This window comes from Bison bison, unplaced genomic scaffold (genome assembly GCF_000754665.1).
Source record: "Bison bison bison isolate TAMUID 2011002044 unplaced genomic scaffold, Bison_UMD1.0 scf7180017864364, whole genome shotgun sequence".
Classification (NCBI taxonomy): Eukaryota; Metazoa; Chordata; class Mammalia; order Artiodactyla; family Bovidae; genus Bison; species Bison bison.
In genome coordinates, this window is record NW_011494936.1 from 1,056,525 (window position 1) to 1,077,373 (window position 20,849).

At 39.6% G+C, this 20,849-nt stretch overlaps 1 protein-coding gene across 3 annotated transcripts in view; it reads left to right on the forward strand.

Annotated features, from left to right (window-relative positions):
* Positions 1–171: 171 nt before the first annotated feature.
* MPP6 (membrane protein, palmitoylated 6 (MAGUK p55 subfamily member 6)) overlaps positions 172–20,849 on the forward strand; it is a 136,093-nt gene continuing 115,415 nt past the window's right edge. For 2 of the 3 annotated variants that reach the window (XM_010855364.1, XM_010855365.1), the window contains exon 1: positions 182–439. In XM_010855364.1, coding sequence (XP_010853666.1) covers positions 193–439 — 247 coding nt within the window. In that variant the 5' untranslated portion in view covers positions 182–192. Of the gene's footprint in view, positions 440–20,849 lie in introns of all 3 variants that reach the window. The other variant, XM_010855366.1, reaches the window with a different exon arrangement.

Genomic DNA, 20,849 nt, shown 5'->3' on the forward strand with positions numbered 1-20,849 from the left:
CCGGGCCCCCGGCTCCTGGGTTGCTGGCGGGCGGGCGGAGCGCGGCAACGTGTCTGGCCCATCGCCGCCGCGCCCCGCTCTCGCCACGCGCTCCGCGGCGCGGCCCGGGCGGAGGCAGGGCTGGGGCGTGGGGGCGCGGGGCCCCCTCCGGCCGCCGGCACCCTCTGCGGCGGGAGTGACGTTAAGACTTGAATGGAGAGCCGTGCTGGGGGCGGTTGTGGCCGTGACAGACACCTTCGGGGGTCGGTCCTCAGCGCGGGCGGTTCCGCCGGCCTCTCGCTGCCTCCCAAGCTCCGAGTTCTTGGGGGAGGAGGCTTTGGGCAAGTACTGCTGCCACTTCCGAGGCACGAGACTCCAGTTGTTTGGCCAGAGTGGTTGTGGGCCGAGCACACGCTGCTCCGGAGGCGTTTGCGGCTGAGGCAGTGCTTTCCGATTCTGGGTACGTTGGTCTGGAACCAAAAAGGTTCCTTTTTTTTTGCGGGGGGGGTGGTGCTTTTTTGGGCGAGGTGGAGGGCCAGGAGGGAGCCGATGGTCGGTGTGATGACAGGATGGGGATTGGTTGATGGGTGTTTTTTGCAGAAGGACTTTTTAACACTTTCTTGGGAGTTTCGTCTCAATTTCCTCAGCTCCTGAGGTTACAGCTGGAGATTCCATCCATTCAACTTCCATCAGCTGGGGCACGTTAAGAGGGGTCGGGGGTAGGAGAGGAAGGTAATTGAAGGCTGATGGGGAAGCTCAGAAAATTCACCGCATTACTTACAAACAGCTGGTTTAAGGTCAAGCTAGCCACGTTTTACTCCCCTTCCATGCCTTTGGGGATGGTTGAAATTTTACTTGATGCTTTCTCAATTGGTCGTCTTGTTATATGGCTCGGAACATTTGAGGTGCGTTAAAATGCTCTTCAGTTGGCGTATGATTTAGCAGCCATTTCTTCCCGTGAAATCTTTCGAATGGTCGTTCGGAAACTTCTGTTCGTCGGCTGTTTTAGGTGAGGTAACACGCTGGTACCAATGCGGAGATAGTTGCGGTACGTTGGTGAAACGACGGACCTCAAGGTAGAATTGTATCAGGCCTGATTATAGTCAAGTCTTCTGAGGCCTGATTACAGTAAACAAAGAACTTTTGGGGGTTGTGTCATTTTGAGGTCATCTGTATCTGAAATCTGTCATATATTTAAATTCATGTTTTAAGTATACGTTGGCACAGTGTGTTACTTTTTAAGGTCTATGCTTCTTTTAGTTTAGACTAGGGTTACATAATATACAAGTGGTAGCATTTATAATGGTTCTGTTTTTGTCCTGTAGAGATTGCACACTAAATATGAAAAAACATTCTGGGATGTGTTTGTCCTTTTCTAATTGATGCTGCTCAAGTCCTTTTCCACTTGGAATTTCAAAATGAATTTTTTTCTTTCTTTCCTGGAAAGAAACTGGAACGCTGGAAAAATTGGGGGCTTATGCAAGTCTGGTAGCTCTATATAAGACAGAATCATTTTCTGTTGTTCTGTAGGCCAACTGTTGGATTTTTTCTTGACGAATCATATTTTTCTTAAACATTCGTGGGAGCAGTTTGCATTTTTCTTGAGTCCCATTTCAGGCTGAAATTGTTCCAGAAGACTACACAGCCTGGTACTCTAGCTTCTTCTTCCCCCACTCTCTCTCTCAAGCTTGGGATAACCAAGAAAATCATAATTGAGAGGCTCCGTATATGTTATTTGTGCTCTGTTTTGAAAATTGAAGTTGTATGAGTATTTACTACCCCTTTATAGAGTTTACCATTTAATAATGGATGATGAGCAGAAGACAACCGAGATTTTAATTAAATACCCTTCACATTTTTGACATCCAAACTTTGTTGAAAGTGAGTGATAGCATATTTTTGCTGAGAGTTACAAATAATACAGGGTAAAATACTAAGAAAATAAATACTAAAATGGGCAAGAGAACCCATTTGTACTTTTTGTGTCACTTGCTGTATTATAAATTACCTAGTTAGGTGGCTTTATAAAAAGAGTATCTTGCAAGTTAGACTTAGGTTTTTAGCACTGGTAATAATTTTCTTTACAAGATGATTCATTTGGTAAGTGACGAAATTTGTATCAGAACTTCACTTCAGGTAGATGTGGTTGACTTGCAATGGATGTCCTGATATTTATTTCAGGAGGGATGAACACCTCCCCATTAGATAAAATAGTTGGCTATTTGAGGATATCACTAAATTATTCCTTAAAAAAAGAATGTACTGAGAAAAAACAACCTATAGGTTCTTTCCTTCCAAAAATAGTGTTCACATTTATGAATAATATAAGAGCAGAAAAGCATATGAGGTCTCTCTACAGATATTGTGATAGCATTGAATTAAAGATTTTATTTCTTCTCTGTAGGTACCAGATTCTGCATATATTGCTTTTGGTCAGTCTTAGAGAAGCTGCAATGATTTTCTCTCTTCCAGTTATTTGTATGTGACCACTGGGGGGAGACTTCACAATTTAGGTTGATGGTATCCCTCTCTCTACACTGCTGCTAATCATTCCTGGGCACTTTGCCCAACTACTGGAAATGTGTTGAGGAAGATGCACTTAGAATCGAGTCCTGATCAAGGTGTCTAAATGACTTTTATTTCTTTAACTCACACCACACTCAAAAAGTACCTCTCTTTATAAATTGTGTTTTAAACAGTTTACTTTTGGGTCTGTGTTACATGGGCTAGCTAAACATCTAACGGTGAAAGAAGAGATTCATGAATACATTAGAGCTTTCAAAGATCTGACTTTACTGATATTAATCTTAGAAGCAGTGCAGGCTTAATTACTTGCTTTGTGTACATAGGAATTAGTTGTCTGGAAAAGTCTGGAGAGAATATCACTCTTCTTTGAGGTGTACAGTATCCAAACCTCTTTAAACTGGTTGGTCTCTTATTTTAAAAAGCTTTCAGAGGGAGAGAGATTGAAGCATCCTTTGTGCCTAATTTCACCACACGGGGGAAGTTTCTCCTTTATCACAGTGATAGAGATAAGACCAAAACTCACAACTTTGTTGACCATTAAGTTGAAGCTATTCTCAAGAGGTACAATAAAGTCAGGAAAAACTCTAGTTTCCAGTCTTCTCTTCTGACAGTATTTAACTTTATTAGTGTCCAATTCAGTAATAACTCAACAAAGGACATTATTTTTATAGTAGTTTATAAAGAACTTAAATTCTTCATAAGATCTTGATTGTAGCAGATTTATTCACTGTATAATGAGTAGGATAGAATTTGAAGTAGTTTCTATCACCTTTCCTAGTTTCTTCATTTTTACAATGGCTTCACTTTTTTTTTTTTCTTAAAAAATTTCATAAGTACAATAAGAGATGTTTTCTGCTGAAGAAATGCAGATTCCTGGCCAACCTCAACATTGTGTTTACTACTTGGGGAATAATTTCTAATGGTCTGCAAAGCAAAATGAGAAAGACAATGTAGTGAGTTTTTCATAAAGCTCAAGTTACTTTCAAATCCTTTCCTCTGCCTACTAGTTCCTATAATGGTCTGATTCCTACTTACTTTACTGACTTACAGCTTTTTCTCTTAGATCGGTTGCTCCTTTACCACTTCTGTAGCATTCTCCCTTGTTCACTGTTTTCCATCTACCCAAGGCGTGTATGCTCTGTTACGTCTGACTCGTTGTGACCTCATGGACTGTAGTCCACTAGGCTCCTCTGTCCATGGAATTTTCCAAGCAAGAATACTAGAGGAGGTTGTCATTTCTTTTCTCCAGAGGATCTTCCTCACTGAGGAATTGAACCTGAGTCTCTTTTGTCTCCTGCACTGGCAGACAGATTCTTTACCACTGCTGTGCTTGGGAAGCCCGTATTCCATCTGCATGGCCCTTCTTTTTTTCTGCTCAGAAATGCCATGGCTTGTTCCTGACTTAGGTCTGTTCCCTTTGCCTGGAATTGCCTTGAAACATGACACAATGGCTCCTTTTCATCATTTCAGGTTTCAGTTCAATAACTTCTTTTTCAGTTCAGTTGCTTTCTCAGATAAGCATTACTGTGGAACCACCCTGTCATAATGACACCATCCTCATTTCCCCTTATCCCATTACTTTTTTCTTTTTTTGCAGATTGTTTATCATATCTGACTTTGTTTTTTATATTATTTTGTTATCTGTATGCTCTCATTAGAATGCAAGCCCCATTAGAACAGTGATTTTTATCTCTTTTGTCTTAACAGTATATTTCAAGAACTTAGACTAGTTCCTGGCACACAGCTGTCATTAAATATATATATCCCTTTTAAAAAATCTGAGGTTCTATTCCTCCTGAGGCTTTGGTGTTAAAGTGTTCCTTTATGAAATGATTTGAGTCAGTGATAGTTGTAGTAAGATAGTTGTAGTAAGTAGGCCACTTTTGGCTGTAAGTTATAGAAATCCATTCTGACTGGTATTGGTATGAACAAAAAGTGAGATTTACTGTAAAGATTGATGCAGGAGTGTCTAAAGGAATGCCAGGGTTGGGACTCTGGAACTCCAGTGCCAGCGGAACACACTTCATCTCTTCTGTTTACTCTTCCCCGTGCGTTTGTTTCATGTTTTCTAATGCTGTGGAGGACCACTTCCTAGTCCTCTTAATAGAAGATATGGCCTCCAGCGGCTCCTAAAATTTCCCTGTTTCTGGGCCCAGAAGGAAATAGATTTCTCTAGCACCCAAACACATGGGGAAACAGTGAGAAACTTAATTCTGGGTTGGGGGGCGGGGCTCCAAAATCACTGCAGATGGTGACTGCAGTCATGAAATTAAAAGACGCTTGCTCCTTGGAAGAAAAGCTGTGCCCAACCTAGACAGCATATTAAAAAGCAGAGATATTACTTTGCCAACAGAGGTCCATCTAGTCAAAGCTATGTTTTCCAGTGGTCATGTATGGATGTGAGGGTTGTACCATAAAGAAAGCTGAGCGCCGAAGAATTGATGCTTTTGAACTGTGGTGTTGAAGAAGACTCTTGAGAGTCCCTTGGACAACAAGGAGATCCAACCAGTCCATCCTAAAGGAAATCAGTCCTGAATATTCATTGGAAGGACTGATGCTGAAGCTAAAACTCCAATACTTTGGCCACCTGATGTGAAGAACTGACTCATTTGAAAAGACCCCAATGCTGGGAAAGATTGAAGGAGAGAGGAGAAGGGGATGACAGAGGATGAGATGGTTGGATGGCATCACGGACTCAATGGACATGAATTTGAGTACACTCCAGGAGTTGGTGATGGACAGGGAAGCCTGGTGTACTGCAGTCCATGGGGTCACAAAGAGTCAGACACGACTGAGCGGCTGAACTGAACTGATGCATAAATTGCTGTAGGTATTATGGGAGAGGAAAGAACTTATCTGAACACTAACTTGTATTGCTTTATTTTATTTTTCTTTAATCATGAAATAAGCCCAAGCTAGGCAATGGCACCCCACTCCAGTACTCTTGCCTGGAAAATCCCATGGACGGAGGAGCCTGGTAGGCTGCTGTCCATGGGGTGACAAAGAGTCAGACGCGACTGAGCGACTTCACTTTCACTTTTCACTTTCATGCATTGGAGAAGAATATGGCAACCCACTCCAGTGTTCTTGCCTGGAGAATCCCAGGCACAGGGGAGCCTGGTGGGCTGCCGCCTATGGGGTCACACAGAGTCGGACACGACTGAAGCGACTTAGCAGCAGCAGGCTAAAGCCAGCAAAATCTTTGCCCATTTCCCCTACAAGACACACACAGGAGATTGCTTTTAGGATCATAATTGCCCTCTCAGATCACCTCTTCATCCTCCCTAGTACTGGTGAAGTTTGTTTCTACATCAGTGAGGTTTCCATTAACTTTGTATCTTTTCAGAGACTTGTACTTTGTTAGCTACTTAGTAATTCTCAAGGAAAGATTGAACTGAATAATGCTTAGCTTAAGAGCTTTTTATAACTATTTCATAATTTTACGTTTTTGGAAATAATTTGTAAAAAAAAAAATGATTTAGAATTTCACTTAATATATATACGTAGAATTTTATTACAATAAATGGCCATAGAACACTTTTGTAAATTATTTATATAGTATATTAATGGAACTCTACTTTTACATGGTTCCTTTGCTCTATAAAATATTTTTAGATCTTTATTGTGTTGGAGAAATGTGGAAAGAGGAGGGTAGGCAACTGAAATGCCTGGAACTTTTCTAGAAAATTTCATGAGAAACTGTGAGGAAGGTGACTGAGTAGATCAGGGGGCCATATGCTTAGGAAAGGAAAAGAGTGAAGAAGTTACAGAAAGTCTCATGGAACCTGGAGGGGCTACATCTTAGGAGGAGTTTTAACCATAGGAGGAGTTTTAACCATGGAAAATGCTGTTAATGTAGTTGAATGCATACTTTGAGAATACGTTATATACTTTATGACACTTTAATTCTGTAGGTCTTCTGCCATGAGTTGACTCTGATACAGGGGTTCTCTACCTAAGTGGCTGTCAGAATCCTTTCGAGATACGTCTAACCAAAGGATTCTAGTTTAGTATGTCTGGTATGGAGCCAGAGCATGTTTATATTTTCAGAATCCCCAAGAGTCAATATTTATAAAATAATCCACTTTATAGAGTATTCTCTTCAACAACCAAATCAATCAACATAGCTTTTAGGGTCCTTTAGTTTAGGTAACTAACCTCAGAAGGGCTTCCCTGATGCCTCAGATGGAAGAGAATCTGCTTGTAATGTGGAAGACCCAGGTTTGATCCCCAGGTTGGGAAGATCCCCTGGAGAAGGAAATGGCAACCCACGCCAGTATTCTTGCCTGGAGAATTCCATGGACAGATGCTACAGTCCATGGGGTCACAAAGAGTCAGACATGACTGAGTGATGTAACACACATACACCCTCACAAAGTCTGTGGTCTCTACTTTGGCCAGATTGGTAGCTCTGTAAACATCTGACTGATTTCCATTGCTCTCCCCACTTTCATTGTTTCCCCTTCTTTGACTACTTGTTTCTTCTGCTCAAAAATGTTGAAGCTTGCCTCCCCCAAGAAGCTGTCTTGGCTGGTCTCATCCACGGTTTATCTTTACAGTACAGGACAGATTATAGCACAACATTGACACAGCTGGTAAATACACATCCTAAGAGGGGCTGATTCGTGTGTTTTCACTGTTAAGTCTTGTGCATGTATTCCCATTTTACTGTTTGAACATCCTTAGTTTTTCCTTTTGCTACCAAGAATTTGAAGCTTATACATAGCTGGCTGAATATCGATAATGGCATCAACAGTATTTTTGAATGCTTACTATGTTTCAGGAACTTTGCTGAGTGTTCAACACATTATCTCTTTTGCTCATCAGCAGTTTTTTAAAAATCAAATTAAAACCCTTATATGATTGTGCTAGTTTCCTGTGGCTGCTGTAACAAATTGCCACCAACTTGGTGGCTTAAAAACAAAAGTTTATTCTCTCACAGTTTTGGAGGCCAGGTGTCTGAAGTCAGTATCAGAGGGCCAAAATCAGGGTGCTCCCTCCAAAGGCTCAAGAAGAGACTATGTTCCTTGCTTCTTCCACAGTTTGGTGCCTGACAGAATTCCTTGACTTGTCGTTGCATCACTCCAGTCTTCAAAGGCAGAATTTCACATCTCCCTCAGCTCTCTTCTTCTCATCACCTTTTCCTTTGTGTGAGCAAAAAAGAGAGAAACCTCTTATTGCCTCTCTCTTATAAGGACACGTATGATGGCATTTGAGCTCCCCTTTGCTCCAGAATAATCTCCCTGTCACAGGATCCTTAATCACATCTGCAAAGACCCCTTTTCCAAATAATGTATCATTCACTGGTTCCAAGGATTAAGACATGGGTGTTTTTTAGGGGACCATTATTCAACCTACCACTTTGATCATTCAGAGGAGGACTGGTAAAAGTCTTTTTCTCCATCCTCATTCCTCTCTGCATCAGCATTTCTTATTCAGAGACGGTTTTGCTGCCCTCTCATCACTCTCTCGGGGACATCTGGCTGTCGTAACTGGGAGGGGGTTGCTGTTGGCATCTGTCAGAGGCCAGGGATGATGCTGCAAACAGTGCACAGGGTGGGCCATCCCTGAGTTATCCAGCCCGAATGTCCTAGTGCTGGGGCTGAAAAACCTGGTCCTATTTATACGTAACTATTACAACTAGTTTCCTGGACATCATTCCTGAAAAAAAATCTTATATTAGCTAGCACATGAGTAAAGCCCTCTGATATGATTTGATTATGTCTGGTGGTAGTTTTTGGTTAAGTGAAGAGTCATAATAAATGACTCACATATACCTTAAATAACATTTTCACTTTCAAAATACAAATACACATGCACACACTAACATTTTCTTTGAGTGTGTATCTTTTGAGTGGAGCTCTGGGTCAATATTCTTATAGAAACTTGCTCTGGCTTTGGAGAAAGAACTTAAAAGTTTGTGGAGGAATCTGAGTGTAGGATCTTTGTAGTGTTTTATGACTCCTCGATTGTTTATAGTTGACTTACACTTAATTATACAGCAGTTTGGATTTTTTTGTATTATTGTTTTGTCACTTGCTTTCTTTGGATCTCTCTAAAGCATTCAATTTGGCTTTCATATAAAGAACAATATGACTCTGGTGGTCTTGTATCAAATATATATATATATAGTGTGTGTATATAAAGAAATCTTTGTTTTGTACAGAAAAGAATTGCTCTAATATATTGCAAATACTTCTTCCAGTTGTAGCTCACTTAAGTAGTTTCTCATGTGACATAGAGCTAATTTCATAGTTACTTTCAGATTTTTGGAAGTTTTGGAAAATTTTGTTTTAATACTGTAATAACTTTATAAATTATATAATATTGCATAAATACTTTATTGCTATTCATATTATGCTTGATTTACTTTTCATTAACTGCAACAAATATTATTTGGTGTTTTGCTTACTAGCAAAATATTTTCAGTTTCTTATGTAGTTAAATAGCACAATTTCTTGAAACTGGGTATTTTATTATTTTCTTACTCAGCAAGTGAGTTAGGGATGTGGATTGTAATTCCAGTTTTTGTAACTTCCATCTCTTTTACTTTGTCCAGGACACAGAGCTCTCTGTGTGGTACAAATAATAAGCTTGCTGGCAGATCCTGGTGTTATTGTTGAACTTGATATATTGATACTTCATCTCTAAAATAGGGGTTGTAATACTTACATTGTAGGGTTGGTGTAAGGTTTTAATTGGATAATAAATACAAAGTGTCTAGCACTCAGTCTGGGACAGTCAGTAAATGTCAGTATCCTTTCCTTCTCTTACTGTTTGGTACAGTGTTAAATGTTCAGTGGATATTTGTTGAATAAACATATTTTCAGTTGCCTTAGCTTGATTCATTTTTTCACATTTTTCTTTCCAGCATAAGAACTATGTCTTACTTAATAAATATTTTTTATAAGAATTTTGCTTTTAAAGTAGTCCAATAAGGTATGTGCTATTAACTAAAGTTACTAAGTCTTATTTTTATATGACATTTCAGTGTGTTTACAAAGGCAAGTTAAATATTAGGTGGAAAGATGACTATGTGACCTCAAAGATTCCTTCAGGCATGATCTAAAATTTTTATAAAATTCACACAATCCTGAATTTTCTTTCTTCTTTGCCCCTAAAATCTAAAGAAGTAAGTAGTGTTTGAAAATATAGCATTTAGTTGGGAATGAAGACAATAATCATACTTGTTATATGTTCATAATGGTTCCTTACCATATTATAGGAATTCTTTAGTCTTTGGGATGAGTGTCACTGTCTTCAAGTGGATTTGTCTTTTTATTTTACCTAGAAAATATGTATATATATATATATATATCTCTCTCTCTCTACATATAATGAAATGTTTAAGGGAAGTTTCATTTTATGTAAAGTTATTTGCCTTTTTACTCATCTATTAAATATCCTTCTACCTGAGATTTTGGTATACTTGGGTAGTATACTGAGTAACTTAGGTAGCTGAGTTAAAAGAAATTTAATTCATTTAAGTTGCTTATTGTAGAAATTAAATGATAGTCATGCATGATTTTATATAAGTTGATTCAGGTATTTTCTGTTTTAAACTGCTAATTGTCATTTGTAATCGGGGATAAATGAAAAAAATTAAACCACATTTTTTAAGAAGGTCGGAACACTGTGAGGCAAATGGGCAAAGCCATCAATCACAGCTGCCCTCGCCACCCTTAGCACTGGGTTCTTGAAAACCCCAAGGCAGAGATACCTTCCCTGAAGGAATTTAAACTGTTACAGGAGATGTCAGGCCAAGGAGTCAGATTGTGAGTGAACCCTTAAGAAATCTTAGAAGCTTTAATGTCCTCCCAATTAAAGCATTAGCTATATCAGCATTTTATGCAGTTTTGAAATATCAGGTATTAGTTTCCCCTACTTTCTTCAAAGAAATGTTTCAGGATTTCCAGTCTTGGGGTTGGGAAGCAATTTTTAGTGTATCTTATTCAGAGCCTTTCTTATTTTCACTTAAAGGTTACTAACTGTTGTTGTAGAGATAGCGTAACTTGAATATTTGAGATTAAAAAATAAGCTTTTAGTAACCTTTATTTGACTTGCTCGCTATAGCCAAGTGGGTATTTATAGTTCCTTTCCAGCTCTGGTAACTTCATGCCAGTTCACGTCAGAATGTGACACAGTGGAACACTGATGTGGCTGCTGGTCCTTCCTTTCTCACCTTTGTTCTCTCCTTCCCAACACACTGTGATTCTAGATCGAAGGCTGGAGATGTGTTTTGTCTGTTTCTATCTCTTTTAGCAGGGCCCTGCAAATATCTTCTACTCCTACTCTGCCATCTCTTTATTTCTCTTCTATCTTCCAAACCTGCAGTTCCCTCTTTCCCAAAAGTATCTCCAGAAACAGCAACTTAGAATTGGTTTACACTCTAGAAATGTTTACCAGAAGGAAATCCATGAATATGTGTATATACTGGAATTTCATATAGTAAAAAAGAGGGAAGAAACAGTCTTTGTATCCCCTCAGCCAAGCATTGGCCCATGAGCTTAGGCAATTCTTAGCATTTATTATTGAACAAATTAGGAAACTTCAGAAGTTGGCACGTAAGTAGTGGTTTATCATGTGCAGCAGACTGTTAGTTCTGAGATAGATTAAGAAAAGAAATTCTTACCTGTAGAGGGGGACTTGCTACTCATTTGATTGGATTAATTTTGAGAAAAGTCCTAAGATGCGTTTAGTTCTAAAACTTTAATTATAAAAAAGCAAGAAGTGGGTCATCAGTTGGTGAGATATTGAATAGCTAAGAAAAAAAGAATATTTTTGGGTGAGGTAACATGAATGAAGGCATTTAGGTGGGAATGAGATGTGTGGTTGTAAGTATAGGAAGTAAAAAGATCAATGTGGTTAGGACAGAGAGTTTGTATTAGAGAATAGAGGAATTCAATTGATTCGATGAAAAGCTCAATTTTTAAAAGAAATGTAAGTATTTCCAGATGGCAGAAAGCCCTATTTTTCTAATGCAGTATTGTCATTAAAATGATGATTTAACGAGCTGTGTGATAGTCTTACAACTGAGTGAATTACAGTGAAGAAAAGGAGAAGCCTTGCAGTGGTAATTTAAAGGTGAAGCAGCGAGAGCTTGGAAGACAGAGGTGGCAGAGAAAATGGAGAGTAAAAGATGAATATATTAATAGTGAAATTGTGAATTCACTTTGGCCAGTTAAATGGAATACAGAGGTATTTTGAAGTTTTCAAGGGATTCCTAGGCCAAGGAAAGTCCCTGGATTTTTCAGAGTTTAGGGATCTTTTCCCAAGATAAGCCCTGTTCTTGTTTTAAAAGTTTCATTTAGTTTCTTATTTTTAAATAAGTTGTTATATTCTTTAGATTTCAGTAGGCTGTTCTCAACCATATTCAACCCTTTTCATTATCAAAGGATAAAAAAGTTCTTTTGAGACCACTTACCTGGATATTAATAAGTCAAATTTATTTGGATTTTCATGGTATACTATTAACTTCAAAGGGAGGATATTTACTGTAATGATAATTGAGGTGCTGGTGGGTGCTGTCATGGAAAAAGAGGGACAGAGGAACTAAAAATTAAGAAAAGGGGAAACTTAGAAAATCAAGACACTGGTAGTAGTGAGGAAGATGATAAAAATATTAAACCAGGAATATTATATTTTAAAAGTGCTCTAGTGCCTGAAAAATATTTCAGTGCTAGAAGTTGTGGGGAAGTATGTGAAGTCAAAAAAGATTTGACTTGCCTTATCAGAGAGCATATATAAAGTATGGTCATAGGTCTTCCTCTCTGACTTTTTTTTTTAATTCACCAAAAAAAGAAGAAATTGTATAGCAAATACGTCTTACGACCATGCCATGATCATACTTTCTCTGAACGTGAAAGTTGTTCAGTTGTGTCCAACTCTGTGACCTCATGGACTGTTCAGTCCATGGAATTCTCCAGGTCAGAGTACTGGAGTGGGTAGCCTTTCCCTTCTCCAGAGGATCTTCCCGACCTAGAAATCAAACTGCGGTCTCTTGCATTGCAGGTAGATTCTTTACCAACTGAGCTATGAAAGCCAAATTAATATGAGACATTTACTGTGTGATCAAGAAAAGTGAGGTGATTTTGATGGTAGAAGTATCAAACTTTATTAGCTTGATTCACATTGTTTAGAATATACCATTGATGCTTTAAGGGGACAGTTTTTGCCTCCCGCTGGGTATTTGGTAATATCTGAAGATTTTTGGTTGTCACAGTTCAGATGGGGGCTGCTTATTAGCATCTAGTGGGTAGAGCAAGGATGCTACTGAACAATTCATAGGACACCCCCGCCCCCCCATAACAGAGCCCAAAATGCCAATAGTGCCAAGATTGAATAGCCCTGGAGTATGGGAGTAAGCAGTTTTTCCCTGGGCAATTTTAAAGACCTGTATCAATTTATTGTTTCTTTTTTTTGCAAGTCTGATTGTTAATTGTCTTCTGTTAATGTCTTCTTTCTTCCCACAGCTTACAATACACTTGATTGTCACTGTTTTCTTTACTGTGTTCGTATCCTCAGGCTAGGTCTTGGGCTTCCCAGGTGGCACTAGGGACGTCGGTGGCTCAGATGGTAAAGAATCTGCCTGCAGCGTGGGAGACCTGGGTTTGATCCCTGGGTTGGGAAGATCCCCTGGAAAAAGGAATGGCAATTCACTCCAGTATTCTTGCCTAGAGAATTCCATGGACAAGGAACCTGGTGGCTACAGTCCATGGGGTTGCAAAGAGTCGGACACAACTAAGCGGTTTCACTTTCTTTCCCAGGTGGCGCACTGGTAAAGAATCTGTCTGCCGATACAAGGAGATGCAAGAGATACAGGTTTGATCCTTGGGTTGGGAACATCCCCTGGAGAAAGAAATGGCAATCCCCTCTAGTATTCTTGCCTGGAAAATTCCATGGACAGAGGAGCCTGACAGGCTACAGTCCAAGGAGTCGCAAAGAGTTGGACACAACTGAGCACGTGCATCTTGGGTACTTTGATTAGATGCACTTTGATTTCCAAATTCTGAGGGCCTTTTGATGTAGTTTCTTAAGTACTTTCTTTTGTAAGAATACTTTTTCATGTGCTTCAGGTCCTAGGTCTGGGTTGCACTAGTTCTTGAGTCCAGGTTTTATTCTAGTGATGTTTAAATCTTCTAGTGATGTTTAAATGTTCTCATTTTTTATGCAAGGTTTTTTTTTTAACATTATTTAAAACAGTTATAATCTTTCTTTTGTGTGTGTGTGTGCCCACGCATGCACACGTGCTCAGTTGTTCAGTCTTGTCTGACTCTTTGCGACTTTATAGACCGTAGCCTGCCAGGCTCCTCTGTCCATGGGATTCTCCAGGCAAGAATACTGGAGTGGGTTGCCATGCCCTCCTCCAGGGCGTCTTCTCGACCCAGAGATCAGACCCACATCTCCTGCATTGCAGGCAGATTCTTTACCACTAAGCCACTTGGATATACAAGTTTATTTAAATGAAATACTTGACTCCTGGAAAAGCTGTGTAGGAGTTATTTCTTTTCGAATGATTTTATCCCTGCTTATAGATAGATTGCCATACCTACAACATTACATTCAACAGCTGCATACAAAAAGGTATTTTAAAAGGTATTGTAATTATAATGGCTTTATAATGATAAGTGAAAACATTAAGAACCAATTTTTTCCCTTAACCTACCTCAATTTGATGTTGACTTAAACATATTGATCATTTAGTAAAGTACAAGTGCCATATGCCTGTGTATATACACTGACCCTTGAATGACATGGTAGATGGTGGAGTGGAGGGGCTGGGAATCTGTGGCTAATTTATTGTTGGGCCTCTTACCTAGAGTTCCTTGGTACCCGTGAATTCAACCAACCATAGATTGGGTAGTACTGTAGTATTTACTGTTAAAAAATACCCACGTTTAAGTGGTCCTACACAGTTAAAAGCCCCATTGTTCAAGGGTCAGCTGTACTAGGTACTCTGTGTATGAAAAGAATAGGGAGGAAAAGCAAAAGTACAGAGCAATTATGTAGTAGTCAGGAGGTGGTGGATCCATATTGTGTTTGTGTGTCTGTGTGTGTGTGTGTGTTGAAAATTTATCTCTGAGAGGTGAAGTGCTGGAGTAAGTGTAGGTTTGTTTTTTGTTTTTTTGTAGTAAATATTTTCTGTCTACTTCTAGTATGTATCACTTATGTCTTAATCTTCTGTTTTCATCTGTGCAGATGTTTTGTTAATTGGCCTTCCATCAGTCTAAAACTGATCTGCCTCATTGACCTGTTAAAGAGACATTCACTTGTCTATTGAGTGACATATTCTGGAACTGCACAACAGAAACATCTACCCCACTGCTTCAAACATGCATACTTATTGCTTTGAGTCTTGACTCCTTCCTTGGGCGTCTGTCAGCCGTGGAGAGCATTGCAGGCAGCTGCCGCCTCATGAAAGAGGTTTTGGGTCCTCACTGCCTAAGCGCACAGCCAGCATCAATAACTCTGTTTTAATTCAGGAGATGTTTTATCTAAGAAATATTTAAATGCTTGCAGAGACTACTCTTCTGAGTCTAAGAATTCCAGGGTAGTCTGATGCACTGCTTTTATCCTTGGTGTGCTGAACCACCCACTTTATCTAAAGGGAAGGATTGACGTTGACTGATAAACAGGACAGCTCTCCCTCTCGTTACTTATTTATATAAACTTATTTTTAATTTTTGAGAATTCTAATCTTAATGATAAGCAATTAAAATAACACAGAAGGATGAATGTACAATGAAAGTTTAAAATTTTTCTGTTCCCAATCTTACTTCATGGAGTTATTCATTGATAACAGTTTCGAACTGAGTCATATCAGTAAAGTGTTTCTCAACAATTGGTGTTTGGCGTTTTTGGCAGCACTGTACTTTGTCATGTGGGATTGTGCTGAACACCGCTTAGTGTTCAGTGCCCCAGTTCTCTGCCATAGCCATTGGAGTATGAAAGATGCCTTCACACGTTTCCAAATGCTCTTGGGGAGGGAATGGTACTGGTCCTGGGTGAGAGTATTGTAAAGTTTAAAATTACACTGTGTATCTTTGAAAATATGTCTATTTTTTCAACTTTATTGACTCTACTATGAAAGAAGAATATTTGAGCACACATGCATTTCTCATGGGAGGCCCAGAAAAAAATTCACTTGGGAAGAACTGTGCTTACTTATAATGGCTTAGATTACTATGGTTTTTCAGTCTTCCCTGCTTTCCTTTATGACAGCATTACTCTTGTGTTCTCAGTTACCTGTCTTTTTTTCTTTTCTCTTCTTGAGTGTTTTTGTGTGTGTGTGTGTGTGTATGATTTTTCAAATGGCCAGCTCATGCTTGGTTGGGTTTTATTCAGGGGATTCTGTGCAGTCTGGTTAGGGGGCACATTCCTCCAGGGAAGATTTGCTAAGGATTTTCTTGGGCACCTCTGTAATTTTTCTGCTTGGAGTTTTCTGAATTAAGTAGGTATAGGGGGACTCTGAATCCTGGAGAGTAGGCTGTGGTTACAAATTCTCAGGTTGTATTGCCCCCTAATATGGTGTTCAGGCTGTAAAAGGCTCATATCCTCATTGTCTTCCTTAGCCAACAGGTGTATCTTCAGCCAGGTGGGGTTAGTCTTGTATGGTTCCTGCTCTATGTGGAGGGGTCTAAGTTGGCAGTTCATTTTGAACAAACCAAGGCCTAACCTGCTGCTTCTGAACTAGGTGCTGACTCTGCGAACCCTTTGTGCAGCCATGACTCAAGCACGTGCTTACCAGTTTGTTTTTATCCTCTTCACATGGGCCCATGGGGAGTTTCTTGAGCACTAGCTGTTGTACTTGAGAGGATGTTTTGGATATTTTGGTTAGTATTTCTGTTCTATTTGTGAGAGAATGATTTCCAGATTTTTAAGTCCATCTTTTTGTTGGACATGCAAGCATCTTCCCCTACTTTCTGACTTCTAGTATTTCCTAAAATTTCTGGTATTTAATCTCTCATTTCTCTTTCATTCACCTCCAGTAATATTTCTATTCTTTTTAAAAAGCATGTATTCTGTCATTTCAGTGAGTCCTCAGGAGGGAGACAGTGTAGACGTCTGTGCTCAGCCTTCCTTTGTTTCTGGAAGCTTGTCTCCTATTTTTTAGGTCCAAGTCCATCAGTGCTAACTGACCTGATGAAAACTAAATCTCTATAAATGCCTGTTCATTTAACTACATTTTTCTTTTTTCTTTTTTAAATTTGAACTTAAAAAGCATGATATTTAGCTATAAAAGAGGTGAAAGGACAGGGATGAAGGACAAGGTTCAGGGCATTAACTGTGCAGTTGAGCAGGGCCTCCCTGGGGTGGGAAGCAGCATGGGGATCTTACCATGAAGTCTAAATATATAAGGGAAAATTACAACAATGAGAAACCACAATTTTTTAAATTATGTGCAATAAATGTTAACTGCAGTACATTTGGCATAATAATAAGAGTTAGAGTTCAAAGATAAATAAGATGCTATTTCTGCCCTCAGAGAACCCACTAATTTGTGGTAAAGACAGACATGTAAATGAAAATACAGTCACTTCTCATTATTCATTCTTTGTGGTAGTTTTGTTCTGTAAGTCTCTTTGAACACTGAATTGGGGAATACTGAGCCATTGTCTCTAGGCTAGAAGGGGGTTAGGTTCCTACAAGCCCCAGTCACATTTTCATTAACTGGTCAGTACATAACCTTGCTTTCTGTGTGTTGCTGTTTAAAGACATCTTGATGCATATATATCTATATATATCTATTAATATATGTGTGTGTATATACTTGATTCATTAACATTGAACGGCCAACAGCACTATAATTTCATGCCTAAAGGAAGCTCTTCAGACACTTGTATTTTCTCTGCAAGGCACATCACCTACTTCTTTGTGGTTAGGAACACTGGACAGCACTTATGCACTATGCTTGGGGGACATTTCAGACAGCAAAATAACCAAGCACAAAAATGTGAAAAACATGACACTCAATAAACCATAAAAAGGATACCTATTTTTTGTGTGAGAGTAAAACAAGAAAGCAGAGTGTTGCCTCATTAAACCTAAGCTGGGGATGCATACACTTAGGCATGTCGTTTTTGCTGCTTAGTGTCTTCATATGACAACAAAAGCACCGTGCATTTTGACTTTGGCGTTAAAGGTAAATTTTATCAAGTGGGCAAATTCACAAATTCAGACTCCATGAATAATGAGGACCAAATGTACTATGGTATAAGTGCTGTATGTTCTGCCCTAGGAACTGCTAGGATGGGTCAGGAAAGGCTTCACCATTAAGGTAAAGTTACAGCAGTATGAAGCAACAGGCTTATGGATAGCAAATGGCCCGGTGTGGCTGGAATTAAAAGGACCTCTTAAGGAGGACCTCCTTTACCTTTGAACAGGTAAAGGAGTTGGGGGGATATGAGGTCCTTATGCCATGTTAAGTAATTTGAATTTTATAGGTGATGAGGAGCCAGTGAATGATTTTAACCAGGGAGAAACATGGTCATATTGTATTTTGGAAAGTTCACTCTGATGGTGTATCAGGAATAGGTGAAGTCGGAAAAATAAATAGATTTTAGAAGTTAAGCTGAGAGTATGAACTAAGTAAGTGACAGTGGAGATAAAGAAAAAGGGATGTGTTTGTAAGATATGTAAGATAATAGATTGAAAAGCCTTGGTGGTAGATTCAATTCAGTTCAGTCTTTCAGTCATGTCACACTCTCTGTGACCCCATGGACCAGAGCACGGCAAGCTTCCCTGTCCATCACCAACTCTTGGAGTTTGCTCAAACTCGTGTCCATTGAGTCAGTGATACCATCTTACTATCTCGTCTTCTATTTCCCTTTCTCCTCCTGCCTTCGGTCTTTCCCAGCTTCAGGGTCTTTTCTAGAGTCAGTTCTTTGCATCAGGTGGCCAAAGTATTGGAGCTTCATCTTCAGCATCAGTCCTCCCAATGAATATTCAGGACTGATTCCCTTTAGGATTGACTGGTTTGATCTCCTTGCAGTCCAAGGAACTCTCAAGAGTCTTCTCCAACACCATAGTTCAAAAGCATCAGTTCTTCAGAGGTACTGGGAATAAAGGAAGTTGAACATGTGTACCTCGGTGCCATTAACTGAAATAGGGAATACTGGAGGGTGACCAGATTTAGGATGTAATTTGAGTTTTGGGCATGTTGAGTATTATCATTGTGTTTGTGGGATATCTTTACAGAGATTAGGCAAGAAATATAATCTTAAACCCAGGAGACAGAGCTTTGAGAGACATTCAGATGTGGGAACCCTTTGGATGGTTTTGGCAGAAAAGTAACAATCTGTACATGTTTTAAATGATTGCTGTAGCCAATCTAGAGAATATTGTTGAGAACTGGAGTGAAAGTTGGGGATCAACTGAATGACTACTGAAATAAATGAGCAACAGATGGTGGCTTGGAGTAAAGTGACAGCAGTGGAGGGGTACAAAGTTGGGTTTTGAGTCATTACCTCTATCATGGCTGAATTTAAAAACCACTTTATCATTGGATCTGCTTTGAATTCCCCATATATGTGTGTGTGTGCTCTAAGCCACTTCAGTTGTGTCCAACTCTGTGTGACGCTATGGACTGTAGCCTGCCAAGGCTCCTCTGTCTATGGGATTCTCCTGGCAAGAATACCAGAGTAGGTTGCTATGCCCTCCTCCAGGGTATCTGTCTGACCCAGGGATTGAACCCACGTCTCTTATGTCTCCTGCATTGGCAGGTGGATTCTTTACCACTGGTGCCACCTGTAACTGCATATATAATATGTGTTATCCTGAAAAAACTATCAGTGAAATTTATTCTGGAAATCTAGTTTGGGGTATACTAAAAAAGATTCACATTTTCATATTTAATACAATCAGGCACTGATCCTGTAGTTGTATTTCATGTTTATTAGTGCTTATTGTATAAAAAACACTTCTGGACAGTTCCACTGGTTCAGTTATAATTCTGCGTATTTTCTTATAATACAGCAATGGAGCTTTAAGCTGCTTTACTAATTAGTGACTAGGTCAAAAAATTTATTAGAAGCTGGGCTACTGCATTGTGAGAGCAAATTAGGAATGGCGCTCACTGTTTGAGCTATTAAAAAAAAAAAAAAAGAAACTCTGTGGATCTAGTTTTTCTATGGATGAGCTCACTACTTTAACTAGGATACTTCCTGGACACAGCATGGAGCTGGGTCCAGGGTAAGAAAAGAGGAGATTAGTCGACCAGTTAAGAGACTTTTAATATAGTCTAGACAAGAGAAGAGGTAGAAACTGTAAATCAAAGATCAGAGATCAGAAACTGTGATGGGGGTGAATATTTTAGACTTTGTGTAGTAGAATGAGAAGGATTTGGAGGAGAATTTGATGTCAGGGTTAGGGAGAATTTAAAAAAAATCAAGATTCTGAGATTTTAAGCTTTGGAGAATGGTTGGATGGTGATATCATAATAACAAGAGCTAGAATCTCTAGCATGAGTGAATAGTTTTGAAAATGGTAAATTAAAGGCACCATCTTTGGAGTTCCCAGGGGAAGTACATTAGAAGACAGTTGGAGAACAGTGAGTGCTGTAACCAAGATTTGAAAATTCTGTTCACATAGAAATTGGTTGAAGTCCTAAGAGTGAGTAATATCACTCATAAAGCAATTAAAATCTAAGAAAGACCAACAGGAGTGACCGTCTGCCCTCAGGCAGAATGTGGACAGAATATGTGATTGATTTTTCAGTTCAGTTCAGTCGTTCAGTCATGTCCGACTCTTTGCGACCCCATGAATCACAGCACGCCAGGCCTCCCTGTCCATTACCAACTCGCAGAGTCCACTCAAACTCATGTCCATCAAGTTGGTGATGCCATCCAGCCATCTCATCCTCTGTCGTCCCCTTCTCCTCTTGCCCCCAATCCCTCCCAGCATCAGAGTCTTTTCCAGTGAGTCAACCCTTCGCATGAGGTGGCCAAAGAACTGGAGTTTCAGCTTCAGCATCAGTCCCTCCAATGAACACCCAGGACTGATCTCCTTTAGGATGGACTGGTTGGATCTCCTTGCAGTCCAACGCACTCTCAAGAGTCTTCTCCAACACCACAGTTCAAAAGCATCAATTATTTGGAGCTCAGCCTTCTTCACAGTCCAACTCTCACATCCATACATGACCACTGGAAAAACCATAGCCTTGACTAGACGCACCTTTGTTGGCAAAGTAATATCTCTGCTTTTGAATATGCTATCTAGGTTGGTCATAACTTTCCTTCCAAGGAGTAAGCGTCTTTTAATTTCATGGCTGCAGTCACCATCTGCAGTGATTTTGGAGCCCAGAAAAATAAAGTCTGACACTGTTTCCCCATCTATCTGCCATGAAG